This window comes from Pongo pygmaeus, chromosome 3 (assembly GCF_028885625.2).
Source record: "Pongo pygmaeus isolate AG05252 chromosome 3, NHGRI_mPonPyg2-v2.0_pri, whole genome shotgun sequence".
Classification (NCBI taxonomy): Eukaryota; Metazoa; Chordata; class Mammalia; order Primates; family Hominidae; genus Pongo; species Pongo pygmaeus.
This window is the reverse complement of record NC_072376.2, coordinates 4,286,886-4,304,681: the sequence shown is the minus strand read 5'-3', so window position 1 is coordinate 4,304,681 and position 17,796 is coordinate 4,286,886. Positions and strand designations below refer to the sequence as shown.

General features: G+C 57.2%; 2 protein-coding genes across 6 annotated transcripts in view; both read left to right on the top strand.

Moving 5' to 3' along the window:
* The first annotated feature begins 840 nt into the window (after positions 1–840).
* On the top strand, positions 841–11,995 carry GPR78 (G protein-coupled receptor 78). 2 transcript variants are annotated; one of them, XR_010125846.1, is made up of 4 exons: positions 841–3,653; positions 4,543–4,656; positions 9,066–9,688; positions 10,692–11,995. XR_010125846.1 is itself a non-coding variant. In XM_054486491.2 (3 exons), the coding sequence occupies exons 1-3, from the start codon at positions 2,986–2,988 to the stop codon at positions 9,373–9,375; spliced, it is 1,092 nt and encodes a 363-aa protein (XP_054342466.1). In that variant the 5' UTR covers positions 841–2,985; the 3' UTR covers positions 9,376–9,809. The 2 variants fall into 2 exon arrangements, 1 of the variants encoding a protein (XP_054342466.1); XM_054486491.2 differs by lacking the exon at positions 10,692–11,995 and having other exon boundaries at positions 9,066–9,809.
* Positions 11,996–14,003: 2,008 nt separating this feature from the next.
* Positions 14,004–17,796, top strand: part of CPZ (carboxypeptidase Z) — a 29,720-nt gene continuing 25,927 nt past the window's right edge. Inside the window, exons 1-2 of one of the 4 annotated variants that reach the window (XM_063663475.1) lie at positions 14,004–14,231; positions 14,718–14,974. In XM_063663475.1, coding sequence (XP_063519545.1) covers positions 14,887–14,974 — 88 coding nt within the window. In that variant the 5' untranslated portion in view covers positions 14,004–14,231; positions 14,718–14,886. Of the gene's footprint in view, positions 14,232–14,584; positions 14,975–17,796 lie in introns of those variants that run through there. The other 3 variants (XM_063663476.1, XM_054486411.2, XM_054486413.2) reach the window with 3 other exon arrangements.

Sequence of the window (17,796 nt, the reverse complement as noted above, 5' to 3'; positions counted from 1 at the left end):
TTAGCAGAGCTTTGTCTTAGAGGAGGAGTAGATGAAAAGGAAAGTACAGAGAGGGCATTCAGGCCAAGTCAGCAACACAGACAAGTCAGGTAATGTGGGTTAAGTGGCTGGGTGATGAGTAATGGAGATGTGGCTAAATAGTGTGAGTGTGTGCGTGCTTGCATGTGTGCATGTGTGTGTGTGTGTCTGTGTGTGTGTCTGTGTGTGTGAGTGACAGCAACAGCAAAGGGCCCAGCATGAGTGGCTGAGACCAGATTTAGGTAGACTTGGAGGGGCTGCTAAGGAATTTCATAGGCAGTGGGGAACCATGAACTATCACTAGGCAGGGGAGGAGCCTTCGGGAACTAATCCTGAACTTTATCATTGCAATGCGTATCTCAGCAAGAATGGGCAGGATTACATAATTAGGAGTACTGCTTTACTTTTTAAAGAAGTGGTGAAAATATTTAATATTTAAATATACTTTTTCTTTTTGGAAGATAAAAGGATTAGGTCCAGCATTTCACTCTACAGAGGATTTAAATTTTTCATCAGGAATGAGATTTGAGTGTAAGAAGATTAACTGATATTATGGTGATAAGACCACAGGGTTCAAAACCACCCCCTACAACCCAGGGAAGGGGGGCAGCCAGGCTGGCAAGATCTGAGGCCAGAAGTGCTAGGGCTGTGGGGACAGCAGCAAACAGAACAGATCTAGACCTATCAAGGTGCTCTCACCAGAGTCCAGAGATCTCACCGCACACATTTTCTCATTCATGCAGTTTGTCCAGTACATCCTTGCAGATGAGCGAATGGCCTGCCTTTCATAATACAGGCTGGTGGAGCTTCCCTACACTCATGTCTCAGAAGAGATGCTCTCTGCTCCCCTGCCAGTGGAATTGTCTCCCTTTGGAGTAGTTGAGAGGTGACAGAGGCTGCTGTGAGTGTCTAGACCAAAGTCTCCCTGTGAAGCCACGTGACAACTCCACTGCTCCCCAGAGCTGCACACGGTCTCTCAGAAGCCTTGGAGGGGTTGGGGGAGGCCCCTGCTCTCAAGCCCCCACTATCACAATCACTTTGTCCAAGCTATTCCCCTGCGACCTTGCCTGACCTGCAGAAGCTGCCGAGTGGCCCACTCTTCCTGGGCATGTCAGAAAAACTTTGACGTGGCTGCTCTGGCTTCAGGCAAGGTCTAATTTGGTGAAAATTTGAAAGCAGGTTTGTGGGGGTGCCAGGGAGAAATGGGGAGAGAGAAAGCCGCTGCATTTGATGGATGGCAATGGCTTGGAGCTGGTGTGATGGCCTCTCTGGATGACAAGGACATTGGAGTTAGAGCCAGAAGGACTGAGGTATGAATCTCGGCATTCCTGGTTTGTAGTTATGGGGACTTGGCACAGACACTTGAATGAAACTTCCTTTGCCCAGCTATAAGACGGACCCCCTAAAAAAGGTTGACTTTGTTCTGATCCTTCACTGCCTGCTGGGATGTTCTCAGCATTTTGTGCATGTTGGCCAATTTAACCCTAACAGCAACCACCAGAGGCAGATGCTATTGCTGGCTATTAATATCCCCACGTGACAGATGAGAATGTGAGGCCCAAGGGGTTTAAGTAGTGTGCCCAAGGCACAGAGCCGGGGGTGCCCCAGCAGGCCACTTGTGCACCTGTGGCTTTTGCCTTGGCCACTTTGCAGCACTGGCACAAGAGAGGCCCACGGGTTGAGCCTCCACACCACCAGCCACCCTTTGTCCCTCAGAAAGGGCTGGCAGAGCCTGCAGGTGAGGGTGAATGTGGGGACGGGTGGGCAATGGTCTGCCCTTCATTTCTGTCATGTTGTGGCTGCCACTGGGGAGAAAATGCCAAAAAGCTTCCTGGAAGAAGCAGCTTCCAGGAGGCTTCACCATATCCTTGTCCTGCCAACTGGCCACGAACGGATTGAAAGATTCCCACTGAGTGAGAAGGCTCAGAAGCCACCACAGGGGATGGCGGAGGTGGGAGAGGCATGCACCTCGCACCGCAGGGCTCCAGGAGCCAGGCGAAGGACAGGCATTGGGTGGGTCCTCCCAAGGTGCCCCCTTCTTTGTCTCCCTCTGTTGCTTTTCTCTCCTCTTCCCTCTTCTTCCCCCCACTTCCTCTTCACTTTTTCTTCTTCCTCTCTTTCCTTCCCCCATGCCTTTCTCAACCTTGTTTCCACTTCTTGTCGCTCTTCTTCAGCAAATGTCGAGGCAGTCAGTTCCTGGGCTGAGGCTGGGGGATGGGAGGAAGTCCTGAGGGTAGCCCCCGCCCCCTCCCCTGCCCCGTCACTCCCTCTGCCCCGCCTGCACAGCTTCTCGCCACTTCATTCCCGCCCCCACCGCCCCTACAGCCCGTATAAGCCACCAGGTCGCTCCAGTTTGGTGCCAGCGCCTGGAGGGAGAGGCGTGGCGAGGGCTGTGCAGCCTAGGATCCACTGAGTGGCTCTCGCTGGTGTCTCAACTGCGCACGAACCAGAGCTGGGAGGCTCGGCTGGAGGTGTGACCAGGGCAGGGACCGACCTGGCCCAGAACAGAAGCGCGCAGAGTCCCATCCTGCCACGCCACGAGAAGAGAAGAAGGAAAGATACAGTGTTAGCAAAGAGACCTCCCTAGCCCCTGCGCCCCTGCGCCCCCGCGCCCCCGCGCCCCCGCGTCCCCGCGCCTCGCTTCAGCCTCAGGACGGTCCTGCCGGGACGGTGAGCTCATTCAGCACCCTGGACAGCACCGCGGTTGCGCTGCCTCCAGGGCGGCCCCGGGCTGCTCTTGCTCCGCAGAGCGACGCCCTCACCCCCACCCCCCCCACCTCCACCATGTGCCCTGGACCCTGCACTTGCCGCCTCTTTCTTCGCGCTGCTCTGGGCCTTGCCGGCCGGCTCTGCACCTCCCGGAAGCCGTGGGCGCGCCGCTCAGCCACTCCATCGCCGCACTTTCCCAGGCTCGCGCCCGAAGCAGAGCCATGAGAACCCTAGGGTGCCTGGAGAGCTGCTAGCGCCATGGACCCCGGCGAGGCGCTGCTGGCGGGTCTGCTGGTGATGGTACTGGCCGTGGCGCTGCTATCCAACGCACTGGTGCTGCTTTGTTGCGCCTACAGCGCTGAGCTCCGCACTCGCGCCTCGGGCGTCCTCCTGGTGAATCTGTCGCTGGGCCACCTGCTGCTGGCGGCGCTGGACATGCCCTTCACGCTGCTCGGTGTGATGCGCGGGCGGACACCGTCGGCGCCCGGCGCATGCCAAGCCATTGGCTTCCTGGACACCTTCCTGGCGTCCAACGCGGCGCTGAGCGTGGCGGCGCTGAGCGCAGACCAGTGGCTGGCCGTGGGCTTCCCACTGCGCTACGCCGGACGCCTGCGACCGCGCTATGCTGGCCTGCTGCTGGGCTGTGCCTGGGGACAGTCGCTGGCCTTCTCAGGCGCTGCACTTGGCTGCTCGTGGCTTGGCTACAGCAGCGCCTTCGCGTCCTGCACGCTGCGCCTGCCGCCTGAGCCTGAGCGTCAGCGCTTCGCAGCCTTCACCGCCACGCTCCATGCCGTGGGCTTCGTGCTGCCGCTGGCGGTGCTCTGCCTCACCTCGCTCCAGGTGCACCGGGTGGCACGCAGCCACTGCCAGCGCATGGACACCGTCACCATGAAGGCGCTCGTGCTGCTCGCCGACCTGCACCCCAGGTATTGGCCCAGTGCATGCCGACCGACCCAGGCCAGGGACTTGGGCGCTCCCTGGGCAGTTGGTTTGAGGAGCTTGTGGGCATCACCACCGTTACTCCGCCCAGAGCTCACCAGCCATAGCACTGCCCCTGTGCGTTGCTTGCAGGGGTTTCCTGTTGGTTCATTGGTGCAGACACTGCAGGGGCCTCTGCCTCCTGGGATATGTGCTCACAGTGCACAGGTAGCTTTGCACAGAGCGGTGGGGTGTGCGTCTCCGGGAGGGGTTCCGCGGGCTCTGCTGTGGGCGGCCAGACACACCCCTTCTGTGCGTGGCTGTGAGTCTGAGGCATCTGCTTGTTTCTGCCCACTGCTGACCCAGTGCCCTTGCATGGACTTGGGCTTCAAGTCTTGAGCAGGGTCCATCCCCCATGCTTTCTGCTCACTACTTGGCAGGATTTGTCTCCTGAATCTCTAGCTGGTGTCGCCATTGTTCCAAATTACCTCCTGTAGGTGTTCCCCTTTCCCCCTCGGCCCCCTACAGAACACCCAAGAGGCTCTCCTGCTTCTGGGGCGGGCAGGCCAGGTGACTTCTCCCTCCCTGAGGGCCCCAGCCTTGCCCCTCCAGCAGCAGGCCTGCCTCAGTTGCCTCTGTGTGGAGAAGGATGAGCCGGAGGGAAAGGAGGAGGAGCTGGCGCTTCTTTCCAGACTTCCTTTATTTCACCTACAAAAAAGCAAGCCTACCCCTTTCCATTGTTCTTTCTCTCTCCCCCATTCCTCTGTCCTCCTCAGGTTCCAGGCTAAACATCCTCCTGAAACCCTCCTGTCTGCCCTCACTTCAGCCCCTGGGCTCTGGGCCTGGGTTCTGTCCCCACCCTGCCATCATCCTGACCACCGTCCTTTGTCTCCACAGTGTGCGGCAGCGCTGCCTCATCCAGCAGAAGCGGCGCCGCCACCGCGCTACCAGGAAGATTGGCATCGCTATTGCGACCTTCCTCATCTGCTTTGCCCCGTATGTCGTGACCAGGTGGGTCCTGGCAGTCCGGCTCCTGTCGTGGGAACAGCTGGGTAGGCTTGGCCTCAGCTGAGTAGGCCTCTGAGGTCTCCCAGCCAGATATCTGGAGGGCTGCCACCACCAGAGGACCCTCCTCCACATCTGACAGGCTCAGGGCTGTGCTTCAGCTCCTGGGAAAGACCCTGAGAGGGAGGTGGCACTGGCCCCCAACCTGTCCTGTAAATGAGGAGACTCTCCTTGTCCAGGCACAGGAAGATATGGGGTCTGTGAATCAGCACCTGGCTCTTTAAACCTAGAAAGCTTTCAAAATCAGGCAACCTGGGACTAACTCAGGCCTTAGACTCCGCATCTCCTGGGCGTGGAGTCGGGAGTCTGGGTGGAAGCTCCAGCTGGAGCCGCGGGCCAGTAACACCGCCATGTGAGTGTTCTCTTTACTCCTCTCTTTCCTGGAGACCTTGGCCTGAGTGCTTGTCAGGTCAGAATTATCTGGAGTCACAGGTAATTTGGGAAAGAGTGTGTGTAAAGGGCCTGCTGGTACCATCATCACAGTGTTGTGCTAAGGGGCAGGGGAGTCTGCAGTTTTTGCCTCCAGGGTTCCTGGGTCACCACTCGGCCACTTGGTTACTACCTTAGCTCCACTCAGGGAAATGTGTGCACCCTGCCTTGCTGGAAGGCACCATGGTTAGAGGGAGGCACGTTGTTTATTAGAGATGGTGACTGCTTGCTATCATGTTTTGCCTTTCTTGGAATCTCCATGGAATTTCTGGCCAGGCCCCTGCAGCACTCAGGCTGTCTGGGAGGTCTCCACCCTATGTGTTGAGCTGCAGCAGGAGGATGCCCTGAAGGAAGACACTCCTGGGAGGGGTCCATGGCCCTCATCCTCAAGGGGCCCAGGTCCCCACCCCAGGGGAGGGAGCCAGCAGGGAGTATAGTACCAGGATTCTGGCTCTGTTTGTGTAGGGTCCTCCTGGGGTTGCTATCTAATGCCCTACAAGCTCTGCCAGCCTGTCCAGGATGACTGCCTGTCTTCCCAGGTTACTGGGTGGCTTAGATATGTTGTTGGGGGGGGGTGGGGGGGCAACAATTGTGTCCCAGGAACCCGGGAGGCCCCAGAGTGCCCATGCTGAGTGGCACCAGCTCTCTTCTGCCTGCCAGGTTCCCTCTGAGCTCTTCAGAATCAGCACTTGGGACACGAGCTCTTGGCGCCACTGATCCCATCTGGCTTAGGGACAGGGAGCCAGGTTTCTTGTGGATCACGGCATCCTCCTTCCTCACATAAAACCTAGCAAAGGACTCTGGTTCTTAGGAAACTTCATGGGTGCAAGTGTGGATGGGGAAACTGTGGCGTCCTTCTCCCGGGAACCAGCTATTTATCTGATTATCATGTTTGTGTGTATGTGTGGCCACGTGCCCGTGCATGCATGCATGTGTATGTTGTGAGGGTTCATGTGTGTACGCACATGTGCATGTGTGTGTTCATACATGCACATGTATGTACATACGTTTAGAAGGTGAGTGCTAAAATTTCAAGAGCTCCAGCATTTAGTTTTGAAATTTTAAATGAATGATGAGTGAGACTGGCTCACTCAGCCATGATATTATGTTGATTCATGGGTGTAACTGTTATTTTCCTGCATGTTTACAATGCCCTGAGCATGTGTGTGAGCATGCATAGCTATGAGTGTACACATGAGTGTAAGAGGAAGAATCCCAAACAAAGTCATGAAGCCTGCCTTTGCAGCATTGTTTCCACAATGTTGTTACCAACTCTGGGATCTGTGCAGCTGAGGATCTCTTCTCTGTGAAAAATGTGGGTACAATATAGCACTAATGAGGTTATATATTTTTTCATGCACTCACTAAGCATTTGATGAGCACCTACTCTGTGCTGGGCTTTGTGCCTGGTCATGCAGTTACAAAAGCAAATGGAACACAGGCTCCTCTCAGTTCTGATGGCGGGAGATGCAGGTCAGCAAGACCAGGCAGGTGTTTCAGTGGGGGAGGGGTCTTGAGGGCTGGAGCCTGGGAGCAGCACAGCTGGATCAGTTTGGACAGACCTGCCTGACAGGTGCCTCTCACATCATAGGAGTGAACCGAATCAGAACCTCAATCCTGAGTGTGTGGACGAGGTTCTAATGCAGTTGGTGGCTTAACTCACAGGAAGTCAGAGATCCAGAAGCGTGTTGTCCCTGCTGCCCCTTAGAAGGTAGTGCACTCATTCCAATTGTCCTGCAATTGCTAAAAATATTTCAGAGCTCTTCTCCTGGGAATTGTTTTCAGAACTGGGATGCATTGTTAGACTCTTCTGTGGACATCTAGAAGGTGAATTTAATCTGGTTAGAAATAAAGTCACCTTGAGCCACTTCATGTGGATAAAGTAGGTAAAGGAGATGGGGGACATGGGATTTTTATTTTGTTCCTTGGTTGTCACTCTTGAGTTTTACTGACTTAATCCACGGTGCAGATGAAGCCCGTGGGGTGTGCTGCAGTGAGACCAGGAGGGCGGGGATACAGAGCCTCACTTGTGGAGTCTGTGGTCTACTGGAGAGGGGGGAGGGCAGATGGATACGGTCACCAGGTGTTGAGCAGCAGCGGACACGTGAGCGAGCCCTCTTCTCCGCAGGGTCGTGGCTGGTTGGAATGCTGGTAGTTGGCACATGAGTTCTGGTCCCAGTGTGGCTCCAGACACAGCCTCAGCTGGGTGTTTCTGAAGACTTCCACCTGCACCGTGGCTTAACTACGGGATAGACACTCTAGCATGTGTGTGGCTTTCTTACTCACCTGCAGCCCAGTCTCCTAGTGGCTGAAAGAAGTGCCAGGCTCCTCAGATCCTTCAGGAGGACCCTCCTTCCCACTTGTCTGATGGTTGGCTGTGACCAGTCTCCAGTCCATGCCTGATGGTGGGCTCCCTGGATGTGGGGGTGACAGTGTACCTGATGTGCATGTGCTGGCCGGTGGCAAAGCCCTTTCCGGACTATCACTTACTGTAACTGGATCCTCACCGCAGCCTGGGGTAGGTGGTTAGAGCCATGACTGCCTTGGATCTGTGTCCCTGCCCTGATTTTTGGATTCTGGATGCCTCTGCTCTGACTGTGCCCCTCAGCTTCTCTCTGTCCTCACATTCTGGCCCTGCCCCTCAGCTTGAGGTGGCTGCCTGCCTGCCTGCCTGCCTCCTCATCCCCATCCCGCTGGACTGGGTGCCCTGGAGGGAGGGAGTCAGTCTGGTCCATTGCTGCACCCCAGCAGCTGCTATGTTTGTGGGTGGTCCAAACTAATGAGTGATCCAGCCAAACTTGTAAATCACAGGGCTGCAGTCCTTCTGAGTGGGGGTGGGACATCCTGGGAAATTCACTGCCTGGGAGATCACCAGGCTGTTGGGGAAAGCCCTGGCCTTTGGGGGCCCTGGTTCAAAGCCAGGAATGGGGAGGTGGAACAGCTGTCATTGGTCAGCATGTGCGCTTGGGACAGCTGTCAGAAGCCTTGTCCTGACTCCGTGGCCCCCACCTCAGGCTGCTGCCTCTGGTCAGGAGCCTTGTCCTGACTCCGTGGCCCCTACTCTAGGCTGTGCTGAGAGCAGAGGGGTCCATCAGAGTCCCCAGAGGCCCATCCCCCTGCTGCTTTCCCCCACGCGGAGCCCAGTCCCTTCTACTCTGAGTTCTAATCTGATTTCAGAAAAGCACTGAGCTCAGACACAGAATATGAGACTGAGCCTTTCCTCTGGGAGTTGTGTGCCTGGTGGTCCTAGAGACACCCTCGAGCTTCTCTGAGTGATGCTTTGAGACGGTGGGTAGGGAAGCACCCTGCGTGGTGTGTGGTGCCCGTGGACATCCTGTGAGTGACTGCTATTCATGTGGGTGAGGTGGTCATGCTTGCTCAGGGTCTGTTCTGCAGCCCAGGTTGACACCTGTTACTCCAGCCTGGTTATTAGCATTGTTCTAATTTGTTCTCAACATTGCCCAGGTTTGGGAGATAAATGCCAGAGGGGAGTCTGGTTGGGGGCTCCCAGAGCTCACATCTGGGGTGTCTTGGTCTGCAGCCTGGTAGTGGTAATGGCTCCCTCGGTAGCTGGTTCTGTGTGCAGGTATCCGCGGCAGGTGTGCGTGCAGGTGGGTGGACTGAGCTGAGTGTGAGGATGGTGGGAGAAGGCCTTGGTGATGGTGGTGGTGCTGCCACCTACTGAGCACCTGCTGTGTGGTGTGCGGGCTGATGTTGGCTTGCACCGCAGTCCCAGGACTGGGCCTTGTAATCCCATTTTAGGAAGAGGAGCCCGAGGCTCAGGGTGCTGGTGCAGAGCCCCCTGGCTAGTGAGCGTCAGGGCTGCGGTATGTACTTGAGTGTGGTTCTAGCACCTTCCCCCGGAGTGTGAGTGCGTGGCAGGTGCTGTCACTGTGGCTGAGTCAGCTGCTCCGCTTCCCCAACAGGCTGGCGGAGCTCGTGCCCTTCGTCACCGTGAACGCCCACTGGGGCATCCTCAGCAAGTGCCTGACCTACAGCAAGGCGGCGGCTGACCCGTTCACATACTTTCTGCTCCGCCGGCCGTTCCGCCAAGTCCTGGCCGGCATGGTGCACCGGCTGCTGAAGAGAACCCCGCGCCCAGCGTCCACCCATAACAGCTCTCTGGATGTGGCCGGCATGGTGCATCAGCTGCTGAAGAGAACCCCGCACCCAGCGTCCACCCACAACAGCTCTCTGGACACAGAGAATGATTCCTGCCTGCAGCAGACACACTGAGGGCCTGGCAGGGCTCATCACCCCCACCTTCTAAGAAGCCCTGTGGAAAGGGCACTGGCCCTGCCACAGAGATGCCACTGGGGATCCCCAGACACTGGCGGCTTGACTTTGAGCTGAGGCTGAAGTACAGGAGGAGGAGGAGGAGGAGGAGGAGGAGAGAGCCGGATGTGGGTGTGAACAGAAGGAGCGGCAGAGGAGAGCTCCGGGCTCGGCCACCTGGCCACTGGGTAGCCCCAGGACAGTGGCTTTTCCTCTCTGAGCCTCAGCTTCCTCACCCCTGTTCTGGAGTCATGGCGATGCTTCGAGACAGTGGGTAGGGAAGTGCCCTGTGTGGCATCTGGTACCCGTGGGCATCCTGTGAGTGACTGCTGTTCATGTGGGTGAGGTGGTCACTCTTGCTCAGGGTCTGTTCTGCAGCCCAGGTGGACACCTGTTTCTCCAACCTGGTTATTAGCATTGTTTTGATTTGTTCTCGGCATTGCCCAGGTTTGGGAGATAAATGCCGGGGCGGAGTCTGGTTGGGGGCTCCCAGAGTTCACATCTGATAGTCTGTGGTCAGGGCCCAGCAGGCACGGGCAGTTCCTGGGACGTGCCCATCTCTGGAAGCCTAGAGGTCCCCAGCTCCAGGTCTGTCCGCTGTGACTGCCTATGTGGGCACGCAGATGGAGCCTGTCTCCTGCCTCCCTTTCCGTGGTTTGCCAAGGGTTTGGCATCTTAACTGCAGAGGATGTGGAGTCTGTGTGCTCAGAGCCTTTTCTGGTGAAGATATCATCAGAGCATGTGACCTCTGTTTCCCCCCGAAGGCCACTGCTGGGCCTCTGGATCCTAGACATGAGACGGTCAAGAGATTGAAGTAGTAGCCAGGGCCCAGGTGTCCAGAGAGGGTGGCCTGGGATGGGGAGGGCCCTTGTTCCCCAACAGCAGTGCTGGGGGAGCCAAGAGAAGGTGGAGCATCCCTGAGTAGCGGTGTGCATCACCCCCAGTTTAGTAATCACGGGGTGCCATTCCCCGGTGGGGGCACCCACCATCAATGTCATTGAATGTCCCCATGGGACAGTGTTGAGGACTTTTGTGCACATCTGTCCTATTTCCCAGCTCAGGGAAAGGTGCACAGTGCACACGGGCACCCGGTGGAGAGGTGTGTGTGTGAATGAGTGAGCGAGTGAATGAATGGACACGATTCTCTCTTCAGCCTCTGTCATTGCTATTTTCTTCAAGGCCCAGGGCCATCCCCTGCAGAGGTAGGGTGGGCTGCAAGACCTCAGGCCCCTGCCTCATGGGACTCTCTGATGGGCTTCACCCATGGGCTCTTGCAGGCGTGGAACTTGTATCATGACACCCTACTCCCAAGGCCAGCAATGCAGGGAGAGTGTGGACATCAAATTCTTTCCTTCCAGAGGCTGAATTCTTCAAAGACACATGCGGCTGTCACTTGCTCTTGGCATTAACAGTGGAGAACCCAGCTGAAGTGGCTTCACAGATTCTTCCCCAAAAACACAGGTGTTATTATTATGCTTTTAAAAAACTTTTTGAGGCAGGGTCTAACTCTGCTGCCCAGGCTAGAGTGCAGTGGTGCAGTCTCAGCTCACTGCAGCCTCTGCCTCCCATGCTCAAGGCATCCTCCCACCTCAGCCTCCTGAGTAGCTGAGGACACAGGCACGGGACACCATGCCTGGCTAATTTTTGTATTTTTTTGTAGAGATGGAGGCCTCACTTTGTGGCCCAGGCTGGTCTTGAATTTCTGATCTTAAGTGGTCCGCCCACCTCAGCCTCCCAAAGTGCTGGGATTACAGGTGTGAGCCACCGCACCCAGCCAAAACCAGGTGTTATTTGCTGACTCGCCAATGCCTCCCCCAAAAGGATAAATTTAAAAGTGTGTGTAATTCAATTTAAAAGTGTGTGAATTACACGAAGTGTAATTCAAATAAAACAAATTATCTTTTGGAATAATAGCAACTATAGGTATGTGGTCAGGAAGCAGTTAAAAACATTAAAATACAGACCTGGCCAGTTCAATCAAGCCCAGGAGTTCCAGGCAGGAGGTGGCACAGGTGGGCGTCATGCCCTGGTTCACAGAGGGCACATGAACTCGAGACCCTGCTGCACCCCGGTGCCCCTGTGCCCCTGTGCTTACAAGGGATGGCACTTGCACAGCAGAAGCAGGTTGGTCCCCATTTAAAGCTCCAGAGCCCAGGCTGTGAGCTCCTTGGCTGAGCCCTCTCCTGTCCCTGGGAGGTCCCCAGGTGCGAGGAGCCTGCCAGCCAGTGGGGCCTACACTCTCTGTTATTGCGTCTCTGCCAGGCTAAAATCCTTGGTCACTACTTTAGAGCCACTCAAGGAAACGCGTGCACCCTGCCCTGCTGGAAGGCACCATGGTTAGAGGGAGGCACACTGTTTCTTAGAGACAGGCACTGCTTGCTGTCATGTTTCACCTCGGAAAGCTTCCTCGGAAGCTCCATGGAATGTTCTGGAGCAGGCATCTTAGGGCATTCCCTCCGCACTTCTCTGCCAGCCCATGTGGCTCCCACACTGGGCTGTCCCTTGCCTTAGGCTTGTGGCCTTTTTTTTTTTTTTAATTTGAAAAATATTTTTCATGTGCACTTAGACGTGTTGCAGAATGATGCTGGGTCTCAAGAATGCTGTGAATCAATAAACATTTTATTCAGAGGGTGTCTCATTTCCATGGAAAGGGGGGAATTCTGCCGTGCATTAGCCACAGTCCAATCACCGGGATAGCAGAGCTTTCTAGATGCCTGGGCTTGCATGCAATCCCCTGCTGGGCTTCCAAGACCTCCAGGCTAGGCCCTGTGCCGTGTGCGGTGAGCGAGGGAGCCTTCTCCTGTTGTTTTGACGGTGGAGCTGCAAGCTTGGGAGGCTTTCCCATGGGTGGGCGGGAAGCAGAGAGCCATGGGGGCTGTGAGGCTGGCAGGGAGCTTGCAGGACATAACTGCTCATTTATTTTATTTGGGGGACCGGAGTTTTTTTTATTGATTCCATCTGTCAGAGGGCTGCAGCATTCCATGATGGGTGAGGCAGAGGGAGGCCCTGTGGGAGCCCAGAGTGACAGTCCTCTCTCTCAGCTTGCCTTCTTGTCCTTTTGAGACCATGATCTGGTTCTCCCAAGCCTCCCCCCTGCTCTTATGGGGTGTAAAACTCAGCCAGAAGGGGTTCTGAGCCAGGAGCCCTCTCTCCATCCCCTCTGTGCTTGACCCTCGCCCTCCTCCTGCCTCACCTGGGCACCCATCCATGGCCAAGCCTCCAGAACCCTTCCTGGTCCCTGGTGAAGCAGCCCTTCCTCTCACCAACCCTCCACCAAGCAGAGCGAGCTCCTGGAAATGCAGCCAAGAGCAGGTTGTGTTCCTGCCGGAAGCCCTGAGAAGTCCCCAGGCTGTGGTCTCTGCTCCTGAGCCTGGCATTGCTGGCCCTTTCTGTTCCCTGTCCTCACTGCTCCCCACTCCTATCCACGTGGTCTTGGGCCACAGTGCTGGGTGCCCTAGTTTACTGGCCCCTCCCCAGGGGGCCTGCATCCTTTCTGGGCCTTCTCTTACTACTTCCTCCTCCTCTGCTTAGCCAAGTCCTTCCACCTGACCGAGGCAGACACAACCCTCCCTCCTCAGGCGCTCACAGCCCCAGCGCCCCTCTCTCAAGCGTCCAGTGATAGAGTGGGCACGAACAGGGTTGGACCCACTTTTATCCCCAGTACCCGCTGTGCAGCAAGTGCTGGGGATGCCGGCATGCGCACATCATGTCCAGCTGGGGAGCAGGCTTCCAACCACTGACGGGCTCCTCCGGCTGCCATGCTGCCCCCACCCCATCCTCATGAGCCCCAAGGTGGGCGTGATGCTGTTTCTCAGTGGAGAGCTGCCAGGCTCGAGGAGGCCAGGCCACTGGCTCAAGATCTTTTGAGCGGTGAGTCTGTGCTCTTTTGATGACACAAAGTGGCTTCTCTCCTAGAAGCTTGTCCTGCAGGTCGCCCCCCATGGGCCCACACACCTGGCCCCGGGGGCTGTGTTATTGCAGACTTGGCTCTGGCCGCACCTTGACTGCACAGGTGTGGCTGGGTCCTGTCCCCATGGCCCATTGCGCACTGGGCTGGCTGGACAGTGTCTGGGGATTTGGCGTGATGGGGACGACTTGGATGCCTCTTTACCCCTGGGAACGATTAACCCTGTCTTGTGATTTGCCCCTGAGGAACCATTTGGTGGGTTGGGCCCTTGTGGGTGAGACGCTGTGGATTAGAGGCTGTCCCTTCCAACTTAATTGTGGAGGAGAGAAGCTGGTTCCAGGAAAGATGACCAAATTCTCCCCCCCGAGTCTTAAAAAGTGACACAAGCTAGCATTCAATTTCCTCAAATCTAAAATGCCATTGATTTTAAACTGTCTCACTGTTTTATGTACCACTGAGAAGGAAAAGCCCAAAATAAGGGCTGTGCTAGGAGACACCCTCACAGGTGGGCCACTCACGACTGAACGCTCAGCGTCCGTGAGAACTAAGCTTGCCACGGCAGGGGACAACAAGGAGGCGCCGTGTCCCCACCCCAGCTCTCAGGGAGGAGGAGGAAAACCCTCCCCGGGACTGTGTACTGCCAGCTGGGGCTTGGGAAAGCATGGAGTTTGAATTCACCCTCAGACCTGGGCTGGAAAGCTCAGACAGGGAAGTCAAAAACCGTGGCGCCGGAGGCTGGCCGGGGCAGTCAGAAGTGCTTCCGGAAGGACCCAGCTGAGTCCAGGCAGACAGAGGGCAGGGTTGAGCATCAGACACCCCAGATCCCGGGGGGTGTTGAAATGGGCATCTTTGAGCAGATGACCTGCAGGAAGCAGCACCCGCTGGGTGCCAGCGATGAGTTGGGGCCACAGTGAGTACTGTCTCCATTACCCCAGCCTCTGGGCAAAGGGGCTTGTCCTAAGTCTCAGGGTTGAGTGGCAGCTGGCTCCGGGGCCTGCTACTGGTGCACTGGTATAGCGGGCAAAGGAACCCATGAGGCACATGGCTCCTAAAGGTCCAGCCACCCAGCAAAGCCCCCTCCCCTGCATCCACACCAGGGACAAGGGTCAAAAGGTGGGGACATGCCTTCACTTTCCTCACCTGACAGGCCCTGGTCTGCTGGGGTCAGCGCTGCAGCCAGAGCCCCCTCCACCGGCAGATGCATCCTGTGCAGGCGACCAGGGGTTTTAGGCAGGATCAGTAGAGAATCTGCAGATCAGCTCCACAGTGCACTCAGGTGGCAGATGGGGAAACTGAGACCCAAAGAGGGGCGGGGAGCCCTTTGGACGGGGCGGGGCACTCCGCCCGGGGCAGGCAGAGGCCTTTATCTGCTGTCCTGCCCCTTCTCCTCCCCCAGCGGCATCCTCTCTAGCTTCTGGCGCTGCCCACTGTAACCCGACTCCGGCATTTGCGTTTGGGGCGCCCTCCCTGCGCCGGGGGCGGGAGCCCAGCGAGCGCAGAGCCCCGGCCCGCGCGGCCCGAGTGCCACATCACTGCGCCGGCCGTCCAAGGCCCGCCGCCCCACCATGCCGCCCCCGCCGCCGCTGCTGCTCCTTACAGTCCTGGTCGTCGCCGCTGCCCGGCCGGGGTGCGAGTTTGAGCGGAACCCCGCCGGTAAGGCCGTCCCCTGCCCCCACCCTCCACCCTCCACCCTGCAACCTCCGGGGACTGTGACCCGTCGCTTCCCAGGGGCCCGGGAGCTTTCTTCCAGTTGGTTACGCGCCTATGGCCCTGGCGAGAACGTCTCCAAAGTGGGCAGCATGTGGCCTGGGACTGGTAGGGTGACCTCTCCCCTGCACGGGGACACCAGGGAGGCTCTCTACGGCATCCAGGCTGGGACCCCAGGCAGCAGAGGGTCCCTGTGCCTAGGCCGGGGGTGAGGTCTTTCTCCTGTCGGACACAGCAGCAGGGGCGCCCTGCAGGTGGGTCCGAGGGAGCAGGTGCCAGGACTTTGCAGGGCGAGAGGCCATCCAAGGTCCGCGGGTCCTTCCAGGAACGGGGCAGTCTCTCTGGGCTGTGGCAAACTTTTGACCCCTCCCTCTCTCCCAGCTGGGGCTGCGTCTCCGGAAGTGGCCCTGAGGGCTGGGAGGGGGCGTGGGTCCCCTGGAGGGATCTGGGGCCCGGAGAGGGAAGGGACGCGGGGACCCTCTGGGAGGTCTGCCTGCACGACCTCACCCAAGGGGTGTGCAGCGGGGGTGGGGAGCAGGTAGGTAGAGGCTGGAGGCTGGATCCTGGGCTCCCGCCTGGCCTCACGGCCTCTCCAGGTGTGGGGGTGCATCTAGCCAACCGTGCTCAGGACTCTCATCAGGAGCAGACATCTGGGCTCCTGCAGGAGTGGGGCCCTGTGTGGGTTCAAGGGTGCAGGGTGTCAGGTTCTGAATCGCTTGTTCTCTGGGGTTTGTGGATACCTGAGAACTGCCTGAGCCCTGCGAGTGGATGTGCCAGGACCACGTTACCCCACCCTAGTGCGCGGTGTCGATGCTTTTCCTTTCCGTCCTGTTGATGCATGGATTTTCCCCCCACCTCTGCTCCTCCCCTTACCTCTGGGCTCTTTTCTACCCGCTGCGTGTGTGCTCATGCAGGTGTGCAAGTGGGGTGCTGCTGGAGCTTGTGCCGTGTTGTGGGTGGGCCTCCCCTCGGCCCCTGAGAGCCCAGACAGTATCTAGAATCATAGGCTTGTTGGAGACCACAGCCCCCTCCTCCAGGAAGCTCTCCTGACCTGCCCTTTCCCAGGAAGAAATGCGGCCTCCTCCTCCGCACGCAGGCAGCACAGACCGCCCTGTCCTCACCCAGCAGGATGCATGGGCTGGTCTCCGTCCCTGGCAGGTGCTGAGCACAGCCATGGCATCAGCAAGTGTTTCTGGGAGAAATCACTCATCCTCCAGTCCAGTCTCCCCTCTTACGGATGAGCGTGGAAGTCAAGGACCTTTCCAGCCCACAGGCAGAAGTGGGCAGAGCTGGTCAGCTGCAGTGCAGGCCCCACACCCCGGGCTGCCATGTCCCTGTCTGGCCATCTGGGTCTTGCTCAGAGCAAGCCTGGTGCTCTCTCCCCTCTGCCTCACCCTTCCCTGGTGGAGGATTCCCTGTCCTCACTGGAGCCTGGGGACAGAGGTAATTTTCATGTCCTAGGGTCTGGGATTCAGATTCTGACTCCTCGACTCTGCTGTGTGACCTGGGCAGATGGCCTGACCTCTCTGACCTCATTCAGGTCTCATCCCTCACCCAGGCACAGCCGCTGGTCAGTTTAGGAGGCGGAGGACTGACGGGCTCTCACTCCCCTGTTGAAGAAATGCTGCCACCTCGTGGTTAAGAGGCTTAGAACTGTTTCAAAAGCAGCTTTCAGACCAGCGCCGTCCGACAGAAACACAAAGCCATCCACACACGGAATTTTATATTTTCTAGTAGTCACACTAAAGCGGTAACAAAAACAGGTGAAATTGATTTTAATAACAAATTCTTTTTTTTTTTTTTGAGACGGAGTCTCGCTCTGTCGCCCAGGCTGGAATACACTGGCACGATCTCGGTTCACTGCAAGCTCCACCTCCCAGGTTCACGCCATTCTCCTGCCTCAGCCTCCCGAGTAGCTGGGACTACAGGCGCCCACCACCACGCCCAGCTAATTTTTTGTATTTTTAGTAGAGACGGGGTTTCACCGTGTTGGCCAGGATGGTCTCGATCTCCTGACCTCGTGATCCACCTGCCTTGGCCTCCCAAAGTGCTGGGATTACAGGCGTGAGCCACCGCGCCCGGCCTATAACAAATTCTATTTAACCCAATATGTCCAAAGTATTCCAGCATTTTGGCATTCATATAAAAATTATTAATGAAACATTTATACTGTTTTTAGTACTAAGTCTGAAATTTGGTGTGCATTTTACACATCGCACACATTGGTTTGATCTTGCCACATGTGACGGGCTCAGTGGCCACGTGTGGCTCATGGCTGCTGTACTGGAGAGCGTGGCTTGAGAGACTTCTAGGGGCACAGCCTTTCACCTCGCTGTGCGTTTGCAAGTCTGCAGGGGGATGCGGGGATGTCTGTGTCCCACGGTAGGTGGGGTGGGGAAGCAATGGTGAATAGTCTAACCAGCCACAGTCGTCCTGGCTTTGCTCTGTGGCTGCCAGGGCAGGTGGGGCCTGGGAGAGGCAGAGAGTGGGCTTTGGGTCAGCAGGCCCACCCCTGTGTGGTAAGGGCTAAAACCAGAGGCCTACGGAGGCCAAGCCAGCTGGCAAAGGCCCAGCCACATCATGGGACTAGCTGTGTGGTCTTGGGGCAGTTGCAGCCCCTGAGGACTCCTCCCAGACCATCCTGACTCTCTTGTCACCACAGCAGCACCCACTGGGGCTTGCTGATTGTTGGGGGAAGAATTGTGTCTTCCAGAAAAGACATACTGATGACGTAATCCCTGGCACCTGTGAACGGGAGCTTACTTGGA